General features: G+C 41.9%; 1 protein-coding gene and 2 long non-coding RNA genes across 6 annotated transcripts in view; 1 reads left to right on the top strand and 2 right to left on the bottom strand.

Annotated features, from left to right (window-relative positions):
- DCBLD1 (discoidin, CUB and LCCL domain containing 1) overlaps positions 1–13216 on the top strand; it is a 69036-nt gene extending 55820 nt beyond the window's left edge. For 2 of the 4 annotated variants that reach the window (XM_049695515.1, XM_004264682.3), the window contains 9 exons: positions 3139–3179; positions 4151–4363; positions 5813–5937; positions 6198–6357; positions 6446–6553; positions 7483–7567; positions 7795–7844; positions 8737–8856; positions 11175–13216. In XM_049695515.1, the coding sequence (XP_049551472.1) occupies positions 3139–3179; positions 4151–4363; positions 5813–5937; positions 6198–6357; positions 6446–6553; positions 7483–7567; positions 7795–7844; positions 8737–8856; positions 11175–11689 (1417 nt within the window). In that variant the 3' untranslated portion in view covers positions 11690–13216. Of the gene's footprint in view, positions 1–3138; positions 3180–4150; positions 4364–5812; positions 5938–6197; positions 6358–6445; positions 6554–7482; positions 7568–7794; positions 7845–8736; positions 8859–11174 lie in introns of those variants that run through there. The other 2 variants (XM_033418598.2, XM_033418601.2) reach the window with 2 other exon arrangements.
- LOC117199360 (uncharacterized) lies at positions 3361–22459 on the bottom strand. Its single transcript, XR_004480575.2, has 2 exons — positions 13222–22459; positions 3361–3881 (listed from the first exon to the last, which is right to left on the bottom strand). It is a non-coding gene; the product is annotated as an uncharacterized LOC117199360 (long non-coding RNA).
- Positions 5839–7487, bottom strand: LOC125960702 (uncharacterized). Its single transcript, XR_007470645.1, has 2 exons — positions 7103–7487; positions 5839–6077 (listed from the first exon to the last, which is right to left on the bottom strand). It is a non-coding gene; the product is annotated as an uncharacterized LOC125960702 (long non-coding RNA).
- Positions 22460–24721: the final 2262 nt, after the last annotated feature.

Genomic DNA, 24721 nt, shown 5'->3' with positions numbered 1-24721 from the left:
AAGTTCATTTGTATCATTTTTAAAAATCAGATCCCACATTTGTATCATTTTTAAAAATCAGATCCCACATATGAGTGATATCATATATTTGTCTTTTTCTGACTTACTTCACTTAGTATGATAATCTCTAGGTCCATCCATATTGCTACAAATAGCATTATCTCATTCTTTTTTATGGCTGAGTAATATTCCACTGTATATATGTACCACATCTTTATCCATTCCTCTGTCAATAGGTATTTAGGTTGCTTCCATGTCTTGGCTGTTGTAAATAGTGCTTCAATGAACATTGGGAGGATCTATTTCTTTTTATGTTTTTTATTGTTTGCTCTATGGATAATAAGGTGCTGTTTCAGGAAGGTATCAAGCTGTGGCCTAGATTTGTTAGGTGCTGCTATCTCCAAATAGGAACGAAGAACTGCCTTTGGCTTTAAATCTGTTTTTGGACTCTTGCTTATGTTTGAATACATTTGAATGCTTCTTTTGTAGAAAAATAGGATAGCAAAAAGTTTAACTTGTACTACTTGGATTTTATTTTACTTTTGAAGAAAAGTTATTTAAACTATTAAGTAGAAGTAGACATAATGTTCTCGATCCTGCTACATCAACTGGTCACTTTATATAACTTGATATTAAACTTTGATGCAAAAGTAAGAGTCCAGAAATCTAAACCATTAATGCATTAGGAAAAGTTTTGCTCCACATTCCATATAGTTATTTGAACTAATTGTCCGATTTTTGTTTTGGTGGAAGTAGACGGAAAGTCTAGAATTATATCAAGGCCCCTTCTCCCTTCTGGCTCTGTGGTTTGGCACCATCTTTTTGCACTGAACAGAAAAGAGTAAACTGTGTGCTCATACAGTCTCTTCCACTCGTTTCCATTCCCAGATCTTCAGGGAGCAGTTGTTTTGATCTGTGCTGTCTCGCTGTTGGGGAAGCACTGTACATGCGGTCATTGAACTTCTGTTCCCACACATGATTGTTTGGCGTTCAGGAAGAAACACAGAAGGAAGCATTGCAGCTGAGGAAGAAGTGGTCCCTAAAGTAAATATCTAGGGTTCTTCTGGGATTCATCCCGGGTCAGGTCACTTCCTTGATCTGAGGAGACCAGAATGGAATCAGGAAGAGTGGCTGACCTCACACAGAGGATGATGGCTCGAACCATCTGCAGGGAAGGCTTTTCTTTGTTTACCTCAGGCTCTTCCTGATTGCTTCTACAGCCCTCTGGGAAGGAAGGCTGGCAGTTCCTGGAATCTGATCGAATTCATTCACCCTAATGTGTGAATGCCTTAGAACCCCATTTTCCCTAGGGGGTTTTCAAAGAGGAAGCTTATTTACCTACAGAATTCTCCAGTGGTTGTATTTAATTAGCTTAACTGGGTGAAATGGAAAAACATATTCCAGCTGATAGTAGAGGAAAGCCAGGCAGAGAGATCTTAGCAGCAGAACCTTACCCAGCATTTTCTTCTCAGGATGAACTCCAAAGCTAACCTTCTTTCCTTAACTTCTCTTTTTCAACAACAACAAAGTAAATGTTTTAATGTTTCATGGCAGTGGGAGTGCCTTTAGGTGATCAGGGTTGCAGCAGTATTATTTGGGCTTATCTGGGCCAAACTTCAGGTGTAATACTTCGTGCAGGAACATTAGAGAAAATGCAAAAATCAGTCAAAGAGAGGCTCTGAAATCTTAACAAATTTAAATACAAATTGCAACAGTGTGCACCTTTCTTTAAAGGTTAGGAAAGCTGGGTCCTCACCCCTGCTTGGCCACTAACTGTGAACTGAAGAAGGTCCCATGACCCAAGTGGGTCTGCATTTTCTCCTGTACGAAATGATTGGTGCCTGCATTATATTCAGCACAGATTATAATAGAATCTTTATGTGGAAAACCAGGGCTTACAGAGTCTCTGCCTGAGAGTGGACAAAGAATATGAAAGAAAAACCTGTTACTTAAAAACAAAATGTTGCTGTGAAGGTGCTTCTGTCCAGACTAGTTTTGGGTTCTCTGTGGATTTCACATTTCAGTACCCTCTCTGTCCATTATTGCCACAATAATTCAGAGTTAAACATTTAAAATAGGAGTACTCTCAGATTGTAAAATAACTGAACATGACAGCGACACCTACCTTTTTTTGTTTACCTGTAATATCTAATGTAGTAAGTACGATGCCTGTAAGATTAATCTTGAGAATTCCAAGTTTTCTATTCATTCTACATATTGTTACAGCATTGAGTTGGTGAGGGATTTACAAAAAGATACATGTGATCTCAGGCCTTAGGAACCTCTTTTCCGCAGAAGGAGACAACTGCCGAGCAGGGCTGATTTGATAAGTTCACCAGGAGAGTAATACAAGGTACAGAACTGGGGGGTCCAGAGGCCGAGGGATCAATGCCAGATGTGCAGGCTTGTCTTGCAGCAGTTCAGGACCCGTCAGTGAGGTGCTCTGAGTTTTCTCCAGCTGTACCTTGTCATCCAGAAGCAGGAGCTGGTTCATGGTTTGGTGTCCTTGCTGCAGTAAGTAGGAGTGTGACTGGAGAGAGGGAGACCCGGGCGGAGGCTCTCTGCGGAGCGACGCTGCTGGGGCAGGACCCCTCAGGGAAGGAGTGGAGAAGTCTGTAGGAAAGGCAGCTAGACTGACATGCTCGTTCTTTTAAAAGTGATCAGGCATCTTCATGTCTCAGTGGTCCTTGATTGTTGAAGCGAGTGGGGCACTGTAGGGGTGCCTTCTGAAGCAAAGGAAGTGTTCAGGGCAGTCATCCTTTCTGTCTCCATCACTACGTAGTCATTAATTGGGATTTAAGTGTGTCCTGGAGACTGTATATGTGCCTGTTCCTTCCCAATACAGTGTGGCGTGATGGAAACAGCACAGGATTGTGACTCAAAAGCAGTATCTCGAGTCCTGGCTGCTTGTCACCTCTATGAATTTAGGAAAGTTGCTTACCTTCGAAGGGCCTGTGTTTCTTGGTCTATGAAATACCAATGACAGAGATAATAACAGTAGCCTTGCCGGGTGCTCTGAGGAGCTCTGAGGACCTCAAGGGGTGTGGGAAGGCTCTGAGCCCCATCCTATAGCGCTGTACCAGTCATTAAGATCCAGTTAAGCAACTAACCTCCTCATCTTTGTGTTTATTATTTCAGTGGTTCCCTGTCAGACAAGCGATTTCTGTTTACCTCCGATGGTAAGGATCATGCTTTCCTTAAGAATTTGATACTTTAAAATCTTCAGGGGTAGTTTATTCTTCCATACCCCTCAGATAATGATATAGTTTAAAAGATTAATTTTTTCTTTTCCCCTCAGGTCATGTAGCACCAAGTATGCTGTGACTTAAAAAATACATCAGACGATAAACCCAGTTAACATTAGGAAAAAAAATATTTTTCTTTATAATCTAAAATTTTGCCAGAAAAAATGAAAATTTGAAATGACAGTTAAGATAAATTCCTTTATGTTAGATTTTAACAGAAAAACCTTTTGAGCAGTGCAATCTGATTTGTGTGTATCTGGAATGAAGTTATTGAAAATGAATAGCATAAAGGCTTTTTAGCCCCTCTGTCATGGAATACGTTCTGGGGAAATGTTCTCCCTCACATAAAATAACATATTTCAAGGAGAACAATACAAACATGTCTTCTCTGCCCAGGAGGAGGACTGGCCTTTATCTGCAACCTCCACATTGTCTTGGACGTGGTATAGTTAAGCTCTCAGGGGTGATGTTGGGTACAATTAACTGATCTTCAGAGCACCTGACGTACCTGCTCTTCAAGGGTAGAGAGCGTGGAGTCCTCCCTCTGATCAAGTGAGAAGAACCTCAGCATTTTCAGCTTTTAGGACACCTTGTACTTCGTTGAAATCATGGTGAATTTAGATTAAAAAGGAAAATCTACAGTGGGGACAAAGAGATGTCACTTATAGGGGATATAAGGTCCATTAAGAAGAAAAGCAGCAATAGTATCAAGATACCACAGCACCAGCGAGTCAAATGCAAGTCTGAATCATTAAAAAACTAGTAATTAAACAGTTGATTCAATATCAGAATGGAAGTAAATCAACCAAATAATTCTAGGTGAAACGGGGTGCTTTTTTTTTTTTTTTTTTTTGGTTTTCATTTTGTGTCTGTATGTGAAATATTTCCCTGCCCTTTTTGTCTAGGTTGCAGCAGATCCTTGAGTTTGGAACCTGACCGGCAAATCAGAGCTTCTTCTTCTTGGGAGTGGATCAATGAGACCGGAGATCAGGTCCGTTGGTCTCCTGGCCAAGCCCGACTTCAGGACCAAGGCCCATCATGGGCTTCGGGGGACAAGAGCAAGAACCACAAACGAGAGTGGCTGAGGATAGATTTGGGAGAGAAAAAGAAAATAACAGGTACTGAAACGAGTGCAGTTTCACAAAACAAGATGACTTGCAGTTGAAATTATGTTTTGAATTTGCACAGGTGCCCCCACCTCAGAGTACTCCATGTCTTTTTTTTTTTAATCTTTATTGGAGTATAACTGCTTTACAGTGTTGTGTTAGTTTCTGCTGTACAACAAAGTGAATCAGCTATATGCATACATATATCCCCATATCCCCTCCCTCTTGCATCTCCCTCCCACCCTCCCTATCCCACCCCTTTAGGTGGTCACAAACCACCGAGCTGATCTCCCTGTGCTATGCAGCTGCTTCCCACTAGCTATCTATTTTACATTTGGTGGTGTATATATGTCCGTGCTACTCTCTCACTTCGTCCCAGCTTCCCCTTCCCACCCTGTGTCAAGTCCGTTCTCTACATCTACGTCTTTATTCCTGCCCTGCCACTAAGTTCATCAGTACCGTTTTCTTAGATTCCATACATATGTGTTAGCATACGGTATTTGTTTTTCTCCTTCTGACTTACTTCACTCTGTATGACAGACTCTAGGTCCATCCACCTCACTACAAATAAGTCAGTTTTGTCCTTTTTATCGCGAAGTAATATTCCATTGTATATATGTACCACATCTTCTTTATCTATTCATCTGTTGATGGACATTTAGGTTGCTTCCATATCCTGGCTATTGTAAATAGTGCTGAACTGAATATTGGGGTGCATATATCTTTTCGAATTATGGTTTTTCTCAGGGTATATGCCCAGTAGTGGGATTGCTGGGTACTATGCTAGTTCTATTTTTAGTTTTTTAAGGAACCTCCATACTGTTCTCCATAGTGGCTGTACCAATTTACATTCCCACCAGCAGTGCAAGAGTGTTCCCTTTTCTCCACACCCTCTCCAGCATTTATTGTTTGTCGATTTTTTGATGGCCATTCTGACTGGCGTGAGGTGATACCTCATTGTAGTTTTGATTTGCATTTCTCTAATGATTAGTGATGTTGAGCATCCTTTCATTTGTTTGCTGGCAATCTGTATATCTTCTTTGGAGAAATGTCTGTTTAGGTCTTTTGCCCAATTTTGAATTGGGTTGTTTGTTTTTTTGATATTGAGCTGCATGAGCTGCTTGTATATTTTGGAGATTAATCCTTTGTCAGTTGCTATGTCTTTTTCAAAAGTAACAAACCTTCACATTGTCTCTATGGGAAGAACCTGTATGCAGGGGGTAAGGATGGATGTGTGGGTGAGAGAGCTGATATCTCCGTGCTGAAACCTTTTTATGGCATATTGTCAGTGTGAAAACACTCATCTGTCATCACGTTTCTAAATGCAGATAAGAAAAGCAGGCCTGTAAAATGATTCGCAATTTCAAATGAGAGGGAAAAAAAGAAAAGAAACCTGAAGTTATAATACATGTTGTATAACATATTTTTTAAACTAACCCATAAATAATATTTTCTTATAAGGAATTAGGACCACTGGATCTACACAGTCAAATTTCAACTTTTATGTAAAGAGTTTTGTAATGAACTTCAGAAACAACAACTCCAAGTGGGAGACCTATAAAGGAATTGTGAATAATGAAGAAAAGGTAAGAGACACTCTGGAGGAGGGAACTGAGTAGGAGAGTGGGCCTCCAGATATTTTCATCAGTCCATCAAAAACAGATGCACAGCACCAGATTACGCAGCCTTTGAGTGCAAAGCCTTGGATCTTCAGTATCAAGCATGTCTATAAAAAAAGCAACAGACATAGAATCCTCACTTTGATTTCATATAACCAGGTGTGAGTAGATTGATAAAGACCTAGAAACGAATAGAATCTTCAGGTAAAGGTTACCTGTTCCTACAGGTGTTTCAGGGCAACTCTAATTTTCGGGACCCTGTGCGGAACAATTTCATCCCTCCCATCGTGGCCAGATATGTGCGCGTTATCCCCCAGACGTGGCACCAGAGGATAGCCTTGAAAGTGGAGCTCCTTGGCTGCCAGATTGCACCAAGTAAGACTCAGGGTGAGTCAGTGAGTTACTGGATTCTGGTCACCTCCTTTCACAAATTGTTGTTATTAATGTGGTTTCTCTAACATCTCTTCTCGCTCAGGTAATGACTCATTGGTGTGGAGCAAAACAAGTCTAAATACTGTTGGTTCAACTAACAGAGATGATGAGACAATCTTAAAACCCGTCCCCTCTGAAGAAATGCCCAAAGGTAGGGCAGTTATCGTTTTGCGGTTTCTTAAGGAATATAACTTGTACTCCAGCCAATAATACGGTAGCTTCAACAACATTCTTTTTTTCTGTGTCATATAAGTGTCTGGGGGCAGATGGTCCAGAGATATCTGCACATGTGTAAAATAATATATGTCCACACTTTTCATTACACTATTGTAAGTAGAAAAGGACTGGAAACAAACACATGTGCCCTTCAAACACTATGTAAATCCTTTATAGAAAAATAAAACAATAGCACATCCATACCATGGAATACTCTACAGCCATAAAAAAGGAATGTGTTAGTAATATAGAAAGTCCTCTGAGACACACTGACAACTTAAAAAAATAAGCATGGTACAGAACAGTTTACATGGCACTCGACCATGTGTGTAAAAGGGGGGGGTGATACAGCATCTATCTATCTATCTATCTATATATATATATATATATATATATTCATCCCAGTATACCTGGAAAAATGTCAAGAAACATAATTTCACATAGAGGAAGAACAGAGGTGGAAGGGAGACATCCCATTCCATACCTTTCTATACTTTTTTTTTCCTTTGCGGTACGCGGGCCTCTCACTGTTGTGGCCTCTCCCGTTGCAGAGCACAGGCTCCAGACGTGCAGGCTCAGCGGCCATGGCTCACGGGCCCAGCCGCTCCGCAGCATGTGGGATCTTCCCGGGCCGGGGCACAAACCCGTGTCCCCTGCATCGGCAGGCGGACTCTCAACCACTGCGCCACCAGGGAAGCCCTGAATCCTCTTTTTGCTTTCCAGTATCAGTAAATGCCTAGCATGTATTCTTGTCCCCCACATGTTAAACCACTGAGGACCTTTCAAATCAGTATTCAGTTTTAGATCATGAAATTTGGTTGCTGTTCATTTCTGCTGTAATATGATGTCTTTTCCCCTTCTTAGGGTTAAACGTCATAACTATTGTTACTCCACTGGTGCTCCTCGTCCTGCTGGTTGCTGGAGTGGGAATCTTTGTAGTCCTTAGAAAGTATGTGACTTCACATTTAAAAATTTGTTTTCTCTAATTATGTAAACAGTCACAAAAGTTTACTCTTTGTATGTTCATGTGTAGAAAGCAGCATTACTTCTCCCAAGATAAAATGTGAATTTCTATTTTAAAAACAAGTTGGATAGAGGTAGAAAATATCATGTATTATTTTATGAACAGTACTTATCATTTAGAAATCTTTTCAGTGGGATTTTTTGTCTTGATAGGAGGAAGAAGAAAGGAAATCCTTATGGATCAGCTAAGGCTCAGAAAACAGGTTGGTTGAAAAAACTATCTACAGTTTTATTCTGTCCTTAAGGAAGGGACAGAATCTGTTGATTAAAAGCATGATTAGGCGCTTTTAATCAGAAGATCCTGATTAAAACCCACACTTATATGGTTTAAGAAATAAGATCTAATAGCTTTAAGTTAACAAATCTACCAGGAAGGAATATATTGTATCCTGTCTCTTAATTCAGAATCTTCATAGCCAGTTTATTTTTACTTTTGTTCAACATCATCCCATCATTTATCAAAATTAATTATTTTTTTTTGGCAACTGGAATTTACATCACCACGCTGCCTGTCACCAAGGAGAAGTTATAAAATCCCCATCTGTGAACTGGACATTGCCCGGCACTCCTAGCATCTTCAGGCCTCCACTGTATTTTTCATTCTAGGGAAGGACTAGGCAGGGCGGGTTTCAGAAAATCCTTAGGACACAGGATGCCCAAGCAATGAGTCAGCTGCAGTCGAGAGAGAGGGCAGCAGGGCAGGACCCCTGAGAATCTCAAGGACCACCTGGGACTCCACCTCCCTAGGCTCTAAACAGCCAGCTGCATTGACCCCTCACGGTCACAAACACCATGTCAGTGCAGATTAGGGAAAACCATGCCTAGGTGGTCTGACTTAGGGATAATCTGGGACCTGATGGGTACACAAATACATTTCACCCGCAGAGTAGAAAGCATGGTTGGGATGGTGTGTGCTGTTGTTGTTGTGACCTCATCATGCTGTGTCCACCACACACCTGGAGAGCTGTGGTTGTGCATCTGTCACAGTCAGCTGGCAAAAGGCAGCCTGACCTCTGACTTAACCTGGAACCTATGGTGGAGTAAATGTGTTACACTTCTGAGAAATTAGTTTGTTTCATGTTATCTTTATTCCAGACTGTTGGAAGCAGATCAAATATCCCTTTGCCAGGCATCAGTCAGCTGAGTTTACCATCAGCTACGATAATGAAAAGGAGATGACACAAAAGTTGGATCTCGTCACAAGTGATATGGCAGGTAGGTACCAAGTCTCCGTGACCATGCTGTTAGCCAGGAGGTGCTGCTTATGGGAGAGGGGAGACCAGGAAGAGAAATAAGACCAAAATCTTTTGTTTAGATGGGGTCTAGTAAATCAGTAATGTGTGACGTTTTCTCTCTGTGCTCTGCACAGAGTTACAAAGTGACACTGAAATATTTCCCCAAAGCCCCATTCGGCCAAGGCTCTTACACCTGCAGGGCCTCTAATGACACCCAGAGCAATGGTCCTGAAGTACCAGTGAAACCTGGAAGCCCTTAACTAATCTGTGTTTGTTACTAAGGTTTTGATTAAGGCACTAGGAAAAAGGGACTAGAAAGATGAATCGAGCATAGCTCCTGCCCTTGATGAATTGAAGGGAGGAGATGAAGGAATCTGTTAGAATGGCCTCAAGGTCCCTGACAAGCCATTGTTGAGAGTCAAGCTTCTCAAACGATTTGTGAGGAAGGATCCAGTTTTTGCCTTTTATTTCTTTAATCCATCAAGGACTAAAATTTTTGTAAAATACAGTATAAATTAGTAAATGAAATGTTTAAAAAGACATAAAATACAAAGCTCTAATTTTCTAATTAGATTGCTGCAAGATCTGAACACTTTCTATCCATTTGTGCACTTGTCTCTTTACAGATCTGTCACAAACAGTTCTCAGACAGGTAGGCATCCACAGACCACTGTGAGTAGCACTGCTCTAGCTTTTTGCTACTCAGAGTGTGTTCTGAGGACCGGCAGCAGCATCTGGGAGCTTGCTAGAAATGTGGGCTTTCAGGCCATGCCCCAGGGCTACTGTTATATATGAAAGTCAGAAAGGTACCAATGGAAAGGCTGCTTGACCTGCTTCAGGGGCAAAGGGAGTAATTCTCCAATCAGAATCTGTCTTCTTGTTCCTTTCCTCGGACAGTTCAAGCTCTGCCTTGGGGATGAGGCGAGGAGAGTGGAGAGCCCCTCTCCTTTCATTCTCCTTCAGCTTCTGGTCCAGCCTCTTCTTCCTCGCTGCGTGGTCCTTCTGGGCACCTGAAACATGCAAGGCCCCACTCTTGCCTTCACTCATCTGCAGTCTCACCCACTACACTCCAGAGCTCCCGGCAGAGCCATTCCTTTCCTTTTAATCTGCTCTGCAGCTCACATCCAGACTTCCCTCCCGGTCCCCAGTAAGTCAGTAATTCTTGCCTGCTGGACATCATCTCCTGCAAGTGTCACCAGGTCCTCAGGGGATCCGAAATTGAACCCATTGTTCCTAACCCTTAACCTATGTGCTCTGTGCATTCCTTTTCTAAGTGGCTTCTGAATGGGCATCCCAGTTTTCAGGGCTTAATATCTGGGAGGTGTCCTCTTTGGTCATACCCTCCCTACATCATTGGTGACAAATTCCTCTGACACCTGTCCCCAAAGTGTGGCCTTTCCAGAGCTGCTGCCAGTCCCCTAATTTATGACTTATATGTCTCATTTCTCTGCTTTTTACTTTTTGGTTTTTTTTATCTTTCCCTCTTCAGTCTCCCTCCACGGTTACCTCTTCTTCCGGTCTCTAAATTTAGAATCTTTGTAGGTTTCTACAGCGTTAAACCAAACTTCCTAGCAAGGCACTCAGTGCCCTCCGTGATCTAGCACATGGATAACAGCTCGCACTTGGGACATGTGTTCAAATTCTTGCCCCACTGGCTGCTACCTGTGTAATCTTAAAAAAATTAATCTCTCTCTGCTTCAGTTTTTCATTTGTAAAAGGGAATAATGGTCCCTACCTCATAGTACTTTTTTTCCAGAGGATTTAACTAATTGATATCTTAATGTCATAGAATAGTGCCTGGCACCAAGTAAGGACTTAGTAAAGCTTTGAGCTTTATCCTTATCATTAGCCCAAAACCTATTACTTTGGTCTTCATAGCCTATTAAATTCCTCATGTCCCTCATGCTCTGGCCACATCACACTCTATGTTCATGTTTGTTTAACAGGTTGTTCAATCACTTTTCTCTTTCCTGACAGTGTTACCTCCACCTCCAAAAGGTGGCCTTTCAGGAGTCAGCCTAAGAGCTCCCCGTGAAGTTGTTCCCTCCTACCCCTAGGTGTGGTTAGAGGTTAGCTCCGCCTCGCTAGGCTCCTCGGAACCTTGAGGCTTCCTAAACCACCTGTGTAGTTATGTAAACCCCTAAGTGTGGCGTCTGTGCCTTTTACATCTTAATCTTTCTCTTCCTGCCCGTCAGGCCCTCAGCAGATTACCCCCTCTAGATAGCCGGTTTGTGGGTGTATGGCGGGGGGGGGGGGGGGGGGGGGGCGGTGCACAAACGTCTGCCCTTTGGGTTTCAGATTACCAGCAGCCTCTCATGATTGGCACCGGAACAGTCACCAGGAAGGGCTCTACCTTCCGGCCGATGGACACCGAGGCCGATGAGGCGGGGCCGGACGCCGAGGCTAGTGGCCACTACGACTGCCCCCTCCCGGCCGGCCGCCACGAGTACGCCCTGCCCTTGACCAACCCCGAGCCCGAGTATGCCACGCCCATCGTGGAGCGGCACCTGGCCCGGGCTCACACCTTCTCCGCGCGGAGCGGCTACCGCGTGCCGGGGCCCGGGCCGGCGCACAAGCACTCCCTCTCTTCCGGCGCCTTCTCCCCGGCCGCCGGCTACCAGCTGCCGCCGAGCCCCGCGCCCGCAGACCCGGGCTACGACAAGCCCAAGGGCGGCGGCGGCGGCTCAGCCGCGGGGCGCGCCGATCCCGCCTATCAAAAGCCGCAGGTCAACCCCGCGACCAACGCTGCCTACTTGGCCCCCAGAGACTGCCTCAGACCCCTCAACCAGACGGCCATGACCGCTCTGCTGTGAACACACTGTGAATGAAAGCTGCTGTGGTACCGAGCGTCGGGCTGTGCGCGCGCGAGAGACAGAGTGAGTGTGCGCGCGCGTGTATGGTTTAACAGGATCCTGCGGTGGAGTCGTAGAGGCACCCCCCCCCCCACTGTTTACAGAATTGTGCAGCTGGTTCTGTCCTGACCCTTAGGGCGAGCGTCTGTTGGGTTTTGTGGGGCTAGAAAAATGAAAGTTTTCAGATGGCATTTTTCATTTCTCTAACTGTGATACCGAGCTGCTTCGGTGTAAAATGTGCAATCTGTACAGAAGTGTATTTAACAAGAATTAAAGTAACTTAAGTTTGCTTGCGCAGATTTTGGTTCTACATGGAGGTTATGTAGGAGAATGCAGCTGTTGCAAAAACGTATATAATAGTATGTTCACTTTTTAAAGATATTTTATCTGATAGTGTGTTAGCAGCAGGTCTGTTTAAACTTAATCTTGTTGTTATTATGGCTCATTTCCTTTCCTTTGATATCGAGAACTAAAAGCATTGTTAACATTCTTCTCCTGGAAGGAATGAAATTACTTGAAGCAAGAAAAGCACACCAGGGTGGTTGTTTGTTTGCAATTATGACTGTAGACTAAAAAGAACAAACAAACAAAATACACCACCTCAGCAGCTGCCAGTTCCTTAGACTCCACTTCAGGTGGGGATGCTCAGCGCCTGTGAAGGTGTGCAAGGTGCAGGAGGTCTCTGGGGCCTGCAGAGGCCTCGCTGCCCGCAGCCTGTGCGAGCAGGCTCCTGAGCAGCTGGCCTTCACACTGCTTCTCGCTCACCTCAGGCCTGGCAGATACTTGCTTTCACATGCAAGTCTGCCTTTTCAAACTGTCTGCAAAGCCAAATGCTGAGACTTAACGGCAACCAAAACTGCTCTCTCAACAAACTGAATGAAGGTGGCACAGCAATTACGCTGTAAATTACTGTGTCAGATGCTTTTGTACCTCAGATTAAAAATATTGCTGAGGTCAGACACCCACACTTTTCATGACTTTCTTCAGAAATAGCACATCGTACTCTGAAACACAGAGAAGTTACTTGACGTGTTCTTACAAAAGTGACTGAGGCCAAATCTACATAGAGCTTTTCTACTAAGATGGTTGGAAACTGAACTAATTTTGTAAGAAAAAATTTCCCCTCGAGTATGTGTCTGTAATTCCAGATTAGCCCAGACTTCAGCTGTACCTCATGTTCAGTGGTTTTTACCTGAGTTTGCTTTGTGAGTTCATGGTGGGGGGATTTAACCTCTTTTGCCAAAGAGGAAAGTGTATGTTTGTTTGTTTTAATAGAAAATGTGGACCAAAAAGATCCTTTCCCTAAAAATGTATTATAATCCTATTTGCATGACTGACTTTCTGTGAAACATAGATTTTAGAATGCTGAGGTGCTGGAAGGTCACAGCAGACTATCTGTGGTTATTGTGGAGGTTAAACCATTTACCTTGTGAGTTTACATGGTTTTCTACGAATACTAATTGCAATAAACTATGCCAAACCAACGTACATACCCCAGTCTCTCACTGGTGTCCTGCTTGCTGGGCTACTGAAGGCACTTGAGGCTCAGCCTCCATAAAAGTGCAAGTGGTGCAGTGGAAGGAGCATATCTGGCTTCCTCTGGTTGGTCCTAAGTTGGAACTGGGGACAAAAATTATGGAAGCTGTCAGTTATTAATAAAATCTTAGCGATTTGGGGTCGATTGTTTCATGCTTCCTGGATTGTTACAAAAAGTAACAATCCAGTCTACAACTTGTAGACTTCCTACAAGTCTGACTTACAGCAGGCCGCTGGGTTCTGGGCTGGTGACTGTGGATGATGAGTTGGTTTCCCGTGCTTACTGCTGTGCACTGCCAGCCACAGTTCCGCTTTTACTTATGGTATGGCCATGATCCATTTGTATATTCAGTTGGTCATTACATAACCCTAAGCCTCAGTTTCCTCATGTGTAACAAAGATGTGAATGTGCCTTCCTCCAAGGCTTACAGATAAGAATTAATTGTGACAACATTTGGGCTGTATATATTTTTAACATTAAAATATTAGTCCATAAAAACAGACTTCTTTATAGTGGGGCTGTGTCCATCTATCACATTTCTTCCCTGTATACATGATCTAATCATGACAGAAAGTGGGAGAACAGGACTTTGTTTTGGAACACCGCTTCCTCAGAATGGCCTACTGTGTAGCCTAGCATGGGCAGTGGAAAAGTCTGTCTGATACACGCAACACAGCCAAGCCTAAACTAGAGGATAAGAGCAGGAAAATACTGTTTTTCTTTTCCATTGTTCTGCAACGTTAGCACATAAGATAAGGCAATTGTCTGTTTTTCTGTTATCAAATCCTATTGGGAGGCAAAGATTGCATTCTGTCACTTTTTACAATTGTGGTGGAAACACATCTGCTCTGACAGACAAGACTATGCAGTCCACAGAGGCTGCTGAAACTGTGCTCTGGGTTCTACTACTATGATTTACACTTGCACCAATATTTATAATCAGCCTAGAAAAGCTCTGGAAAGGATGCTAGAGATTTTTCTGTGTTTATCTTACACTGCTTTAGATTCTTAGCAGAAACTAAAATCAAATTTATATTATATGCACAACTATAGACACCATGAATAGCCTTTCATAAAAACATCACCACAAGGCCTTTCATAAATACATACATCAGTTCAGCAATCCAAGTATAGCCACCAGCTTGGCCTCACTATTCTCAAAATGCTTCTCTTGCATTCATTCATGCACCAAATATTTATTAAGGTTCTGAGAGCAGTGCTCATCCTGTACTTACTTAAGAGAGAGCACATGCCTAGGCTCTTGCCAGGAACGGGGAGGAGCTGAGTCCCACTAATGAGAAGCTAGGGTTGAATACAGTCCAGCTAGCAGTCTCTCCCCAAAACACAGCCCATCCAGTCACCCAGTGCCCCTCTCAAAGCCACACTGCTGTGTTCATGGCCCGCTACACCTCTCATCTCCCACTATGGGTCTCTCGCCCAGCCTCTCCCTATTCTGGGAATAAATTCCCCTAGAGGCTTTAAAGATTTCTCACTCTGCTTTTTGGTATTCTGCAATTTTACCACTTTGTGTGGGGCTATAAATTCATTTGTATTCACTTGGGAATTGTGCTTCTAGAATCTTAGGATTCATCTTTATCAACTGTGAAAAGTCTCAGCCCCTTTTTTCCAATACTACTTGCCTCTTTGCTGTTTTCTTTATTCAGTCCTGGAATTCCTGTTGGATGCTCATTGGACCTTCTCATTCTATCCCCCATGTCTCTTCATCCCTCTTACTTTCCATCTCATTATCGTTCTGTGCTGCGTTCTAGGTAAATTCCTGAAAGACAACATGGCACAGTTGTTGAGTGCATGGTGGACAAGGCACCAGAACTTCTCTGCACCTGTTTCCTTGCTTGTTACCTGGGGGGAAAAAAATACTCTCCCCCTACCTATGGCTGTTATGAAGATTAAATGAAGCTTTCAGAGCACCGTCTGGCCCACATGAAGCACTGTATAAGATTACATATTACACTCCAGTTTACTAATTCTCAGTTCTGCTATCTAATCGGCTGTTTAATCATTGAGGTTTTAATGTCAATTATAAAAAAATTTCTGGACGGTCTGCTGATTCTTTTTCAAGTCTTCCCTTTTCTACATTGTCTTGGTATTTTCTTTGGCTTTGATTCCTTCTTTTAATCATTTGAAACCTACTAATTTTACATTCTCTTTGATTTTTCTGTTATCTTCATCTCATTTAGAGTAAAAGCCAAAGTCTGTGCAGTGATAAGGCTCTGTGAACACTGTCCAGTAAAACTTTTGCAAGAATGGAAATACTCCCTGAGCTGCTCAGTAGGGTAGCCACCAGCCACCTGTGTCTATGGAGCACTTGAAATGTGGCTGGAGTGACTGAGGAATACATTTTTAATTGTTGAATTTTCATTTATTTAAATGTAGATGGCCACATGTGGCTACTGTGTCGGACAGGACAAATCTGTGATCTCCACCCCCCCATCATGCTGTCACCTCTCTGACCTCATCTCCCACTTCTCCCACCTTGTTTACCCCATGCCAGCCACGTGGGCCCTCTGGCTGTCACCTACACGTGCACTTGCTGTTCTCTTCCTGGGAAGCTCTTCCCCTGGATGGCTGCACGGCTTGTCCTTTTACCTCTGTCAAGTCTGTACTCCACTGAAACCTCCACAACCTCTTCCTTCCTCTCCCTGGCAGAAAACTGCACATTTCTCGTCTAACATATTTTCTATCTCCTTTCCTACTTTACTTTTCTCCTTAATGTGTGTCACTAATCCGGCACAGTTTTGTTTTCTTGCTTATTATCTGACTCTCCCACTAGACCACATCCCATGAGGGGAATGACTTTTGTCTGTTTTGTTCCCTGTATACTCCCAGCACTTAGGACAGTGTTCAAGAAGTATTTGCTCAGTGAATGAACAAGCAGAAGTTCTTGAGGCTCTGTCCTGTTTGTTGTTTCTACCGACTCTTGTTTGTGATGGTTTGTGTCTTTGTGTGGTCTCAGACTTTTGATTGTGAGCCATCCCTCAGCAGGGCTTTTTCCTCCTTGTGAAAACTTCATGACAATGTCCTTTCTGAGGGGTTTCGAATTTGTATCTGTCAGGTACACCAGGTAGGTCTGCCAGATAAAATACAGGATACCCAGTGAAGTTTGAATTTCAGATAAAAAACAAATAATTCTTTAGTTCAAGTATGTTCTGTGCAATGGGACGGATTTATACTAAAAAAGTATTCATGTCCTTTAACTTTTAGTTGCTACATCTGGCAACCCTAATACCAGGAGTATCACCCACCCTGCACCGGTTTGTATTTTAACTTTTGGATTGGTGGTTCCTAGACTATACTGAAAGTTTAGACCCAAGCCTGTGTGCAGCACAGCCCCCTGGTTTTAATTCCTCAGGGGAGACTGCCCTTGTCACCCAGGGTCATTCATTCATCCTTTGTTGTCTTATTGGGCAGATTTTTTTAGGTTTACTCTTTCACTGTTCCTGCCATGCCTAACCCCAAATCTTGTTTCCTATCCCTTCCTGGAGGTTAAATACCCAGCATCTAAGGAAATGAAACCCTCCCCAACCCCAGGACGCCCAGAGCCTCAGCTCCAGTCAGTGCTTGTCACTCTACTTGTCAGTTTCTTCTTTGATTCTGATACCTGGGTATTTCCCTTTATTTCTTAAGATTAGCTGGGCCTTTTAAAGAATTCTGATTTTATTTTACTCAGGAATTCATAGACAGTTTTTCTTATCTAGTCTGCCATCTTGGAATGATACCTCCCCAACAGACAGAAGATAGCATATTTTTTGCAAATATCACAGGCTTTAGAACCATATAGAACTCAGGTTTAACCTGGGATTTAATCTTTTTAAATACATGATTTCAGGCACATTATACTGGTGTTAAATTAGTTAAACAAGGAGGACATGAGACTGATGTGGCTCTAATGCCATGGCAGCCTAGGTAAGCAAACCAAAATCTAAGCCTGTAAATAACTCAAGGTTATGAAATGGAAAGCTAAGGACAACCAATCACAAATAGCGAACTAGTCTTTACGCTCTAGACAATCAAATAATTTCCTTTCTTTGCTTCCATACTTTCCATACTTTCTCTAATAAGTCTTTCTTCTGGCTCCTTTGGTGGAGTGCTCCTAACTACTTCCAGCTTGTCTTTACCCAATTAGAATCCATAAATGCTCAAATAAACGCTTAAAAATTTTAATATGCCTCGGTGTATCTTTTTTTTTTTTTTTTTAAGAAGATGTTGCGAGTAGGAGTTTTAGTAATTTATTTATTTATTTTTGCTGTGTTGGGTCTTCGTTTCTGTGCGAGAGCTTTCTCTAGTTGTGGCAAGCGGGGGCCACTCCCTATCGCGGTGCGCGGGCCTCTCACCATCGCGACCTCTCGTTGCAGAGCACAGGCTCCGGACGCGCAGGCTCAGGAGCTGTGGCTCACGGGCTCAGTTCCTCCGCGGCATGTGGGATCCTTCCAGACCAGGGCTCGAACCCGTGTCCCCTGCATTAGCAGGCAGACTCTCAACCACTGCTCCACCAGGGAAGCCCAACCTCAGTGTTTCTTTTAACACTGGTGATTTCTAAACCCACTTCTTAATCCCTAAAGTGGAAAGGATTATAAAAGGGCTGTTGTGGGGGCTTCCCTGGTATCGCAGTGGTTGAGAGTCCGCCTGCAGATGCAGGGGACACGGGTTTGTGCCCCGGTCCCGGAGGATCCCACATGCTGCGGAGCGGCTGGCCCCGTGAGCCATGGCCGCTGAGCCTGCGCGTCCGGAGCCTGTGCTCTGCAACGGGAGAGGCCGCAGCAGTGAGAGACCGCGTACCGCCAAAAAAAAAAAAGGCGGGGGGGGGCTGTTGTGAAGACTAATTATATCAGTGTTTTGCATAAACAGGTGATCAATAAATACTGCCTCCTTTTCTTTCTGCCCAATCTGAAGTCTAAATTGTCTTCCAACACCATTTCTTTTAGTCCTTTTCAAGTGGAGGCTGCCTTTTCTCTTCAACTATCCCACAATGCACACCTTCCTCCTGATTCCCACTTCCCCATCCACTCTCTTTCAGCCCCATGCAAAACTCTCTGCCTTTATGATACTCGTGCCGGCTAGCTCTACCACCTTTTCTTCTCTGTGTGTCCCCTAATATCTTCCAAGCCATTTTCCCCATTGACTGAGGACTGTCACCTAGCTCAATTCTCCGTTTTTCCTCTGTTAATCATGTTGAACAGTTCAGTGTCCAACATGGTCACTTGTATGATTTTTTGACATTTACTCTAGAAACCTGCAGTTCACTTAAACCACCTCCACACACGTCCACACTTGTTATCAGCAAGAACTCCAGCTCTGAAATCTTAATAATTCTGTCTCTGCTCAAAACCTCCAATTCTTCTGATTCCTCACCTTTTATACTACTTATTCATTGATCTCATTAAGAGATTTAATTTAATTTCTTTAATGCCTAGATCCAGTCATTTTCCTCTGGTTGCTAAGCTTTTTCAGTTGCCTCTTCTTCCCCATCCATCACTTGAACTGTTTTGTCTGAGCATTTTCACTCTATAGTCTCTCCTGGACTGCCAAACCTGAGGCCCCGACAACGTAAGTGCCCTTCAGGAAACCATCTTCACATCTCCATCACCGCAGCAGAAAAGCACTGTGTAACTATTCACACAGGGGCTCTTACCACCTCCCAGTTTCCAGTTTACCTGGGGCTCATTACTACTCAACCCTTTCACTTATCTTGGATCCACTTCTTTTTCCATCTCTCTCAGCAGCTATTCCAAAGCGATGCCACTCTGCACAGTTTCCCTTTACTCTGAGATCTTGCCACCTCCTTCACCTAGGAAAGTCATTAAAATCAGATCCTACAACTACCTGTCCATCCCTCTTCCCACAAAAAGCTGTATCTACTCCAATCCTTCCCTCCTGTGTCGATGGAAAAGGTGTTTGAAACCTTCACCCACTGCCTCTCCCTCACCTCTGATTTCCCTCCAATTATTTCCATTTCCCTTATTTTCAACTTCTCCCTCTGAACTGGTATCTTCCTCTTGACCTATAAACTTGTTCAAATCTGTAAAGAACTCTCCCTTAATATCCCAAGCCCTTCTAATTACCTGTCCTCTTTCTTCCAAGAGCGATCTAAGCCTAGAATTTTCATATGCTTTATCTCCCATTCTTTTTTCTAATGGAATTTTTATTTTCTATAATAACCCTTTCCATTTGTTCAAGCCTTCTTTTGCATCCTTTCAGGGCATTTTAAATGGTCTTCATATTACTAATACACATTTTTGGTTTAATTTATGCATAGGTGTTTTTTGTTGTCATTGTAAATGATCCCACGCCCCTCCTTTTATATATCAAGAACCACTATGGCCCTAGTGGAAAAAAGCATGAATTCTGGGACTAGCCTGCCTGGGTTCAAATTCTGCTCTAGTTGTGTGACCAAGAAAATGTTACTTTACCTCTATCTGATTCCATTTCCTTATTTCTAAATGAAGATCATAATAGTATATACCTCATGAGGTTATGGTGAACACTGCAAGAGTTAATACATGTAAAACCTTTAGAACAGTGCCTGACCCGTGATAAGCACTATGTTGGTATTAGCAGTTACAGACATATATATTTGAATATATAATTAATTTTTTGTCCTGATTGATTTGTTTACACACTGCTCCTTTACTAAATTCCTTATTTCTAGTAGTTTTTAGTTGATTTAGTTTTTTGGGAATGTGATCATGATGTCTGCAAATAGTGCTGATGCAACCTCCTTTAAAATACTTATATGTACATTTAATTCCTCCAGTACCATATTAAATGCTTCTAGTATCTCCCTACTAAACATGATGCTGGCTTTGGGGCATAGATTATGTTGGGGTATATGTTATTAGATTATGTCCCTTTTTTCCCCTCACCAAGAATGGGTATTGAATTTGACCAATGCCTTTTCAGCATCTTTGGAATTAGAAGCAAATGATTTTCTTCCCTAGGATCCCTCTCTAGACCCAGCCAGATGATGAATTATACCAATAGATGCCCTAACATTAAACATTTGGTTATGGCATATGAGTCTATTAAACTGCTGCTGAATTCACAGTGATAACATTTTATTTAGAATTTTTGCATTAATATTCTTTTTCAAGATACCCTTTCAATTTTTTCTTTGTGCCAATCCTTATCAGGTTTTTTTAGCTTGACAAAAACAATTTAGAAGTTTTCTTCTCTTCCTAGGTTCTTCGCTTGCTAGGCATTAGAATTATCTGCCCTTTAAAGGTTTAGTAGTATTGCCCTGTGAAACTATATATTGGAGTAATTTGTCAGGGTTGGCAGCAATCTGACCATTTTTTCCCTAGAGAAATCTGTTTAGATTTTAAAACTTCAGTTTGGGTAAATTGTATTCTCTTAGAAAAGTTTTCAAATTTATTCATATGGAATTGAACAAAACAGTCTTTCGTTATCCTTTTAGTTCCCTCTGCTTTTATGGCTATTTCTCCCTTATTTCCTATTTTGTGCATTTGCCTTTAGTACTCTCCTTTTTATGACTGGTATAGCCAACAGTTTGTCTTTTTCCCCTGAAAAATCAGTTTTTAATTTTTTTTTTAGTTCTACTATTTTCCCACTTTCAGAAGCTGATAATCCACTTGTTACAGCCGTAGGCAGAGGTAAAAATGCCCTTAACAATGGTGAGGATGACAATAGGAAGGCACCTAGTGACAATGACACTTCCCTGAATGTCACAAACATTGCTTACTAAAGAACTGGGGACCGTAGGCAGGCGCGCGCACACACACATACACACACACACACACAGAACATTTGTGTGGGGGAGGAAGGGGAATGCTATAGCCTCAAGGATGGAGGACTCTACTTGTAACTTGAGAAGTTCTTGCATTCTAACAGTCACTCAGCTACAAAGAAACTATTTCTACTGAAATCCAGATCCAGCTCAACCATCATTTTTAAAAATCAAAACAGCTGGACTTCCCTGGTGGCACAGTGGTTAAGAATCCACCTGCCAATGCAGCGGACACGGGTTCGAGCCCTGGTCCAGGAAGATCCCACACGCCGCGGAGCAATAAGCCCGTGTGCCACAACTACTGAGCCTGCGCTCTAGAGCCAAAAGCCACAACTACTGAGCCCACATGCCACAACTACTGAAGCCTGCGTGCCTAGAGCCCATGCTCCACAACAAGAGAAGCCACTGCAATGAAAAGCCTGCGCACCACAACAAAGAGTAGCCCCTGCTGGCCACAACTAGAGAAAGCCCACGTGCAGCAATGAAGACCCAACGCAGCCAAAACATAAATAAATTCATTAATTAAAAAAAAATCAAAACAGAATCAATCCTAGGCTTCATCAAACCTTGCACTATTTAAGAAAACTAAAAATAATTATTGGGAGAGCAAGACTGAAAAACCAACAATTTCATCTGTATTTCCCTTTTCCCTCTTTGAATATGGCCTATTAAAGATGAACCAAGAGATGGATTTGAGTTCTGCCTCTGACACTTACTAGGTGTGTGACCCTGGAAAGTAATATCTTTCCTAGTCCTCAGTTTGTTCATCCTCATAATAAACATTATTTTTTTATAATCTTTATAAAGCCTTCCAGCTCTTAACAATAGGTGGCAGTAAAATATCACATTTGGAATCTTCTGCCCCCTGCTGGCATTTTAGCAAATTGCAAATTTTACCTTTCCAAAGCATAGAGTCTAAGTTTTAGTTGTGTTTTACGTTCTGTGTATCTAATTTTCCTTCTTATAGTCCATTCATCTTTCATCCCTAGCCTATCAAAGGCTAAGGCTTTCTTTTATAACCAAATACCCTCTTTAACTTGAACTTTAAAACAATCTTGTTACTTTTGCTGTTTAAATCTTCCTTCTCTCCTAGTTTCTTTGAAAGTTTTCTTGCAATCTCCACTATTGTGAGGGACTTTTATAATTTTCTTATGGTTCTATTTTTACTTTATAAATTTTGAGGCTAGTTAAAATTGGCATATACAAGATTAGCATTATTTTCACATTGGTATGTGAAGTAGCAGGATACAAAATTAATATACAGAAATCTGTTGTATTTCTTTACACTAACAATGAAATATCAGAAAGAGGAAGTAAAAAAAAAAATCCCATCTAAAATCACATCAAAAAACCCAAAAAACCCAAAACCTAGGAATAAATTTAACCAAGCAGGTGAAAGACCTATAAGCAGAAAACTATAAAACATTGATAAAAGGAAACTGATTCAAAGAAATGGGAAGATTCCCATGCCCCTGGATTGGAATAATTAATATTGCTAAAATGGCTATACTACCCAAAGCAATCTACAGATTTACTTATTTTTTTATACAGCAGGTTCTTATTAGTCATCAGTTTTATACACATCAGTGTATACATGTCAATCCCAATCGCCCAATTCATCACACCACCATCCCCACCCACCCACCGCTTTCCCCACTTGATGTCCATACGTTTGTTCTCTGTATCTGTGTCTTTATTTCTGCCCTGCAAACCAGTTCATCTGTACCATTTTTCTAGATTCCACATATGTGCGTTAACATACGATATTTCTTTATTTCTTTCTGACTTACTTCACTCTGTATGACAGGCTCTATCTAGGTCCATCCATGTCTCTACAAATGGCCCAATATCATTTCTTTTTATGGCTGAGTAATATTCCATTGTATATATGTACCACATCTTCTCTATCCATTTGTCTGTCGATGGGCATTTAGGATGCTTCCAGGACCTGGCTACAGTGCTGCAATGAACAATGGGGTGCAGGTGTCTTTGAATTATGGTTTTCTCTGTGTATATGCCCAGTAGTGGGATTGCTGGATCATATGGTAATTCAATTTTTAGTTTCTTAAGGAACCTCCATACTCTTTTCCATAGTGGCTGTATCAATTTACATTCCCACCAACAGTGCAAGAGGGTTCCCTTTTCTCCACACCCTCTGCAGCATTTGTTGTTTATAGATTTTCTGATGATGACTATTCTAACCGGTGTGAAGTGATACCTCATTGTAGTTTTGATTTGCATTTCTCTAATAATTAGTGATGTTGAGCAGCTTTTCATGTGCACCTTGGCCATTTGTATGTCTTCTATGGGGAAATGTCTATTTAGGTCTTCTGCCCATTTTTGGATTGGGTTGTTTATTTTTTCAATATTGAGCTGCATGAGCTGTTTTAATATTTTGGAGATTACTCCTTTGCTGATTCGTTTGCAAATATGTTCTCCCATTCAGAGGGTTGTCTTTTTGTCTTGTTTATAGTTTCCTTTGCTGGGCAAAAGCTTTTAAGTTTCATTAGGTCCCATTTGTTTATTTTTGTTTTTATTTCCATTACGCTAGGAGGTGGGTCAAAAAAGATCTTGCTGTGATTTATGTCAAAGAGTGTTCCTCCTATATTTTCCACTAAGAGTTTTATAGTGTCTGGTATTACATTTAGGTCTTTAATCCATTTTGATTTTATTTTTTCTGTATGATGTTAGGGAGTGTTCTAATTTCATTCTTTTACATGTAGCTGTCCAGTTTTCCCAGCACCACTTATTGAAGAGACTGTCTTTTCTCCATTGTATATCCTTCCTTTGTCATTAGTTGACCAGAGATGTGTGGCTTTACCTCTGGGCTTTCTATCCTGTTCCATTGATCTATATTTCTGTTTTTGTGCCAGTACCATACAGTTTTGATTACTGTAGCTTTGTAGTATTAGTCTGAAGTCAAGCAGCCTGATTCCTCTAGCTCCAATTTTTTCCCTCAAGATTGCTTTGGCTATTCAGGGTCTTTTGTGTTTCCATACAAATTTTAAGATTTTTTGTTCTGGTTCTGTGAAAAATGCCATTGGTAATTTGATAGGGATTGCACTGATCTCTGGACTGCATTGGGTAGTATATTCATTTTCACAATATTGATTCTTCCAATCCAAGAACATGGTATATCTCTCCATCTGTTTGTGTCATCTTTGATCTCTTTCATCAGTGTCGTATAGCTTTCCGAGTACACGTCTTTTACCTCCTTAGGTAGGTTTATTCCTAGGTATTTCATTCTTTTTGTTGCAATGGTATATGGGATTGTTTCCTTAATTTCTCTTTCTGATATTTTGTTGTTAGTGTATAGGAATGCAAGAGATTTCTGTGCATTAATTTTGTATCCTGCAACTTTACCAAATTCACTGATCTAGTAGTTTTCTGGTGGCATCTTTAGGATTCTCTAAGTATAGTATCATGTCATCTGCAAACAGTGACAGGTTTACTTCTTTTCCAATTTGTATTCCTTTTATTTCTTTTTCTTCTCTGATTGTTGTGGCTAGGACTTCCAAAACTACGTTGAATAACAGTGGCAAGAGTGGACATCCTTGTCTTGCTCCTGATCTTAGTGGAAATGGTTTCAGTTTTTCACCATTGAGAATGATGTTTGCTGTGGGTTTGTCATATACAGCCTTTATTAGGCTGAGATAGTTCCCTCTATGCCCACTTTCTGGAGAGTTTTTATCAT

The sequence above is a fragment of the Orcinus orca genome, chromosome 12, assembly GCF_937001465.1.
Source record: "Orcinus orca chromosome 12, mOrcOrc1.1, whole genome shotgun sequence".
Taxonomy (NCBI): domain Eukaryota; kingdom Metazoa; phylum Chordata; class Mammalia; order Artiodactyla; family Delphinidae; genus Orcinus; species Orcinus orca.
The sequence above is the reverse complement of the archived record's forward strand: the minus strand, read 5'-3'. Positions and strand labels throughout refer to the sequence as shown.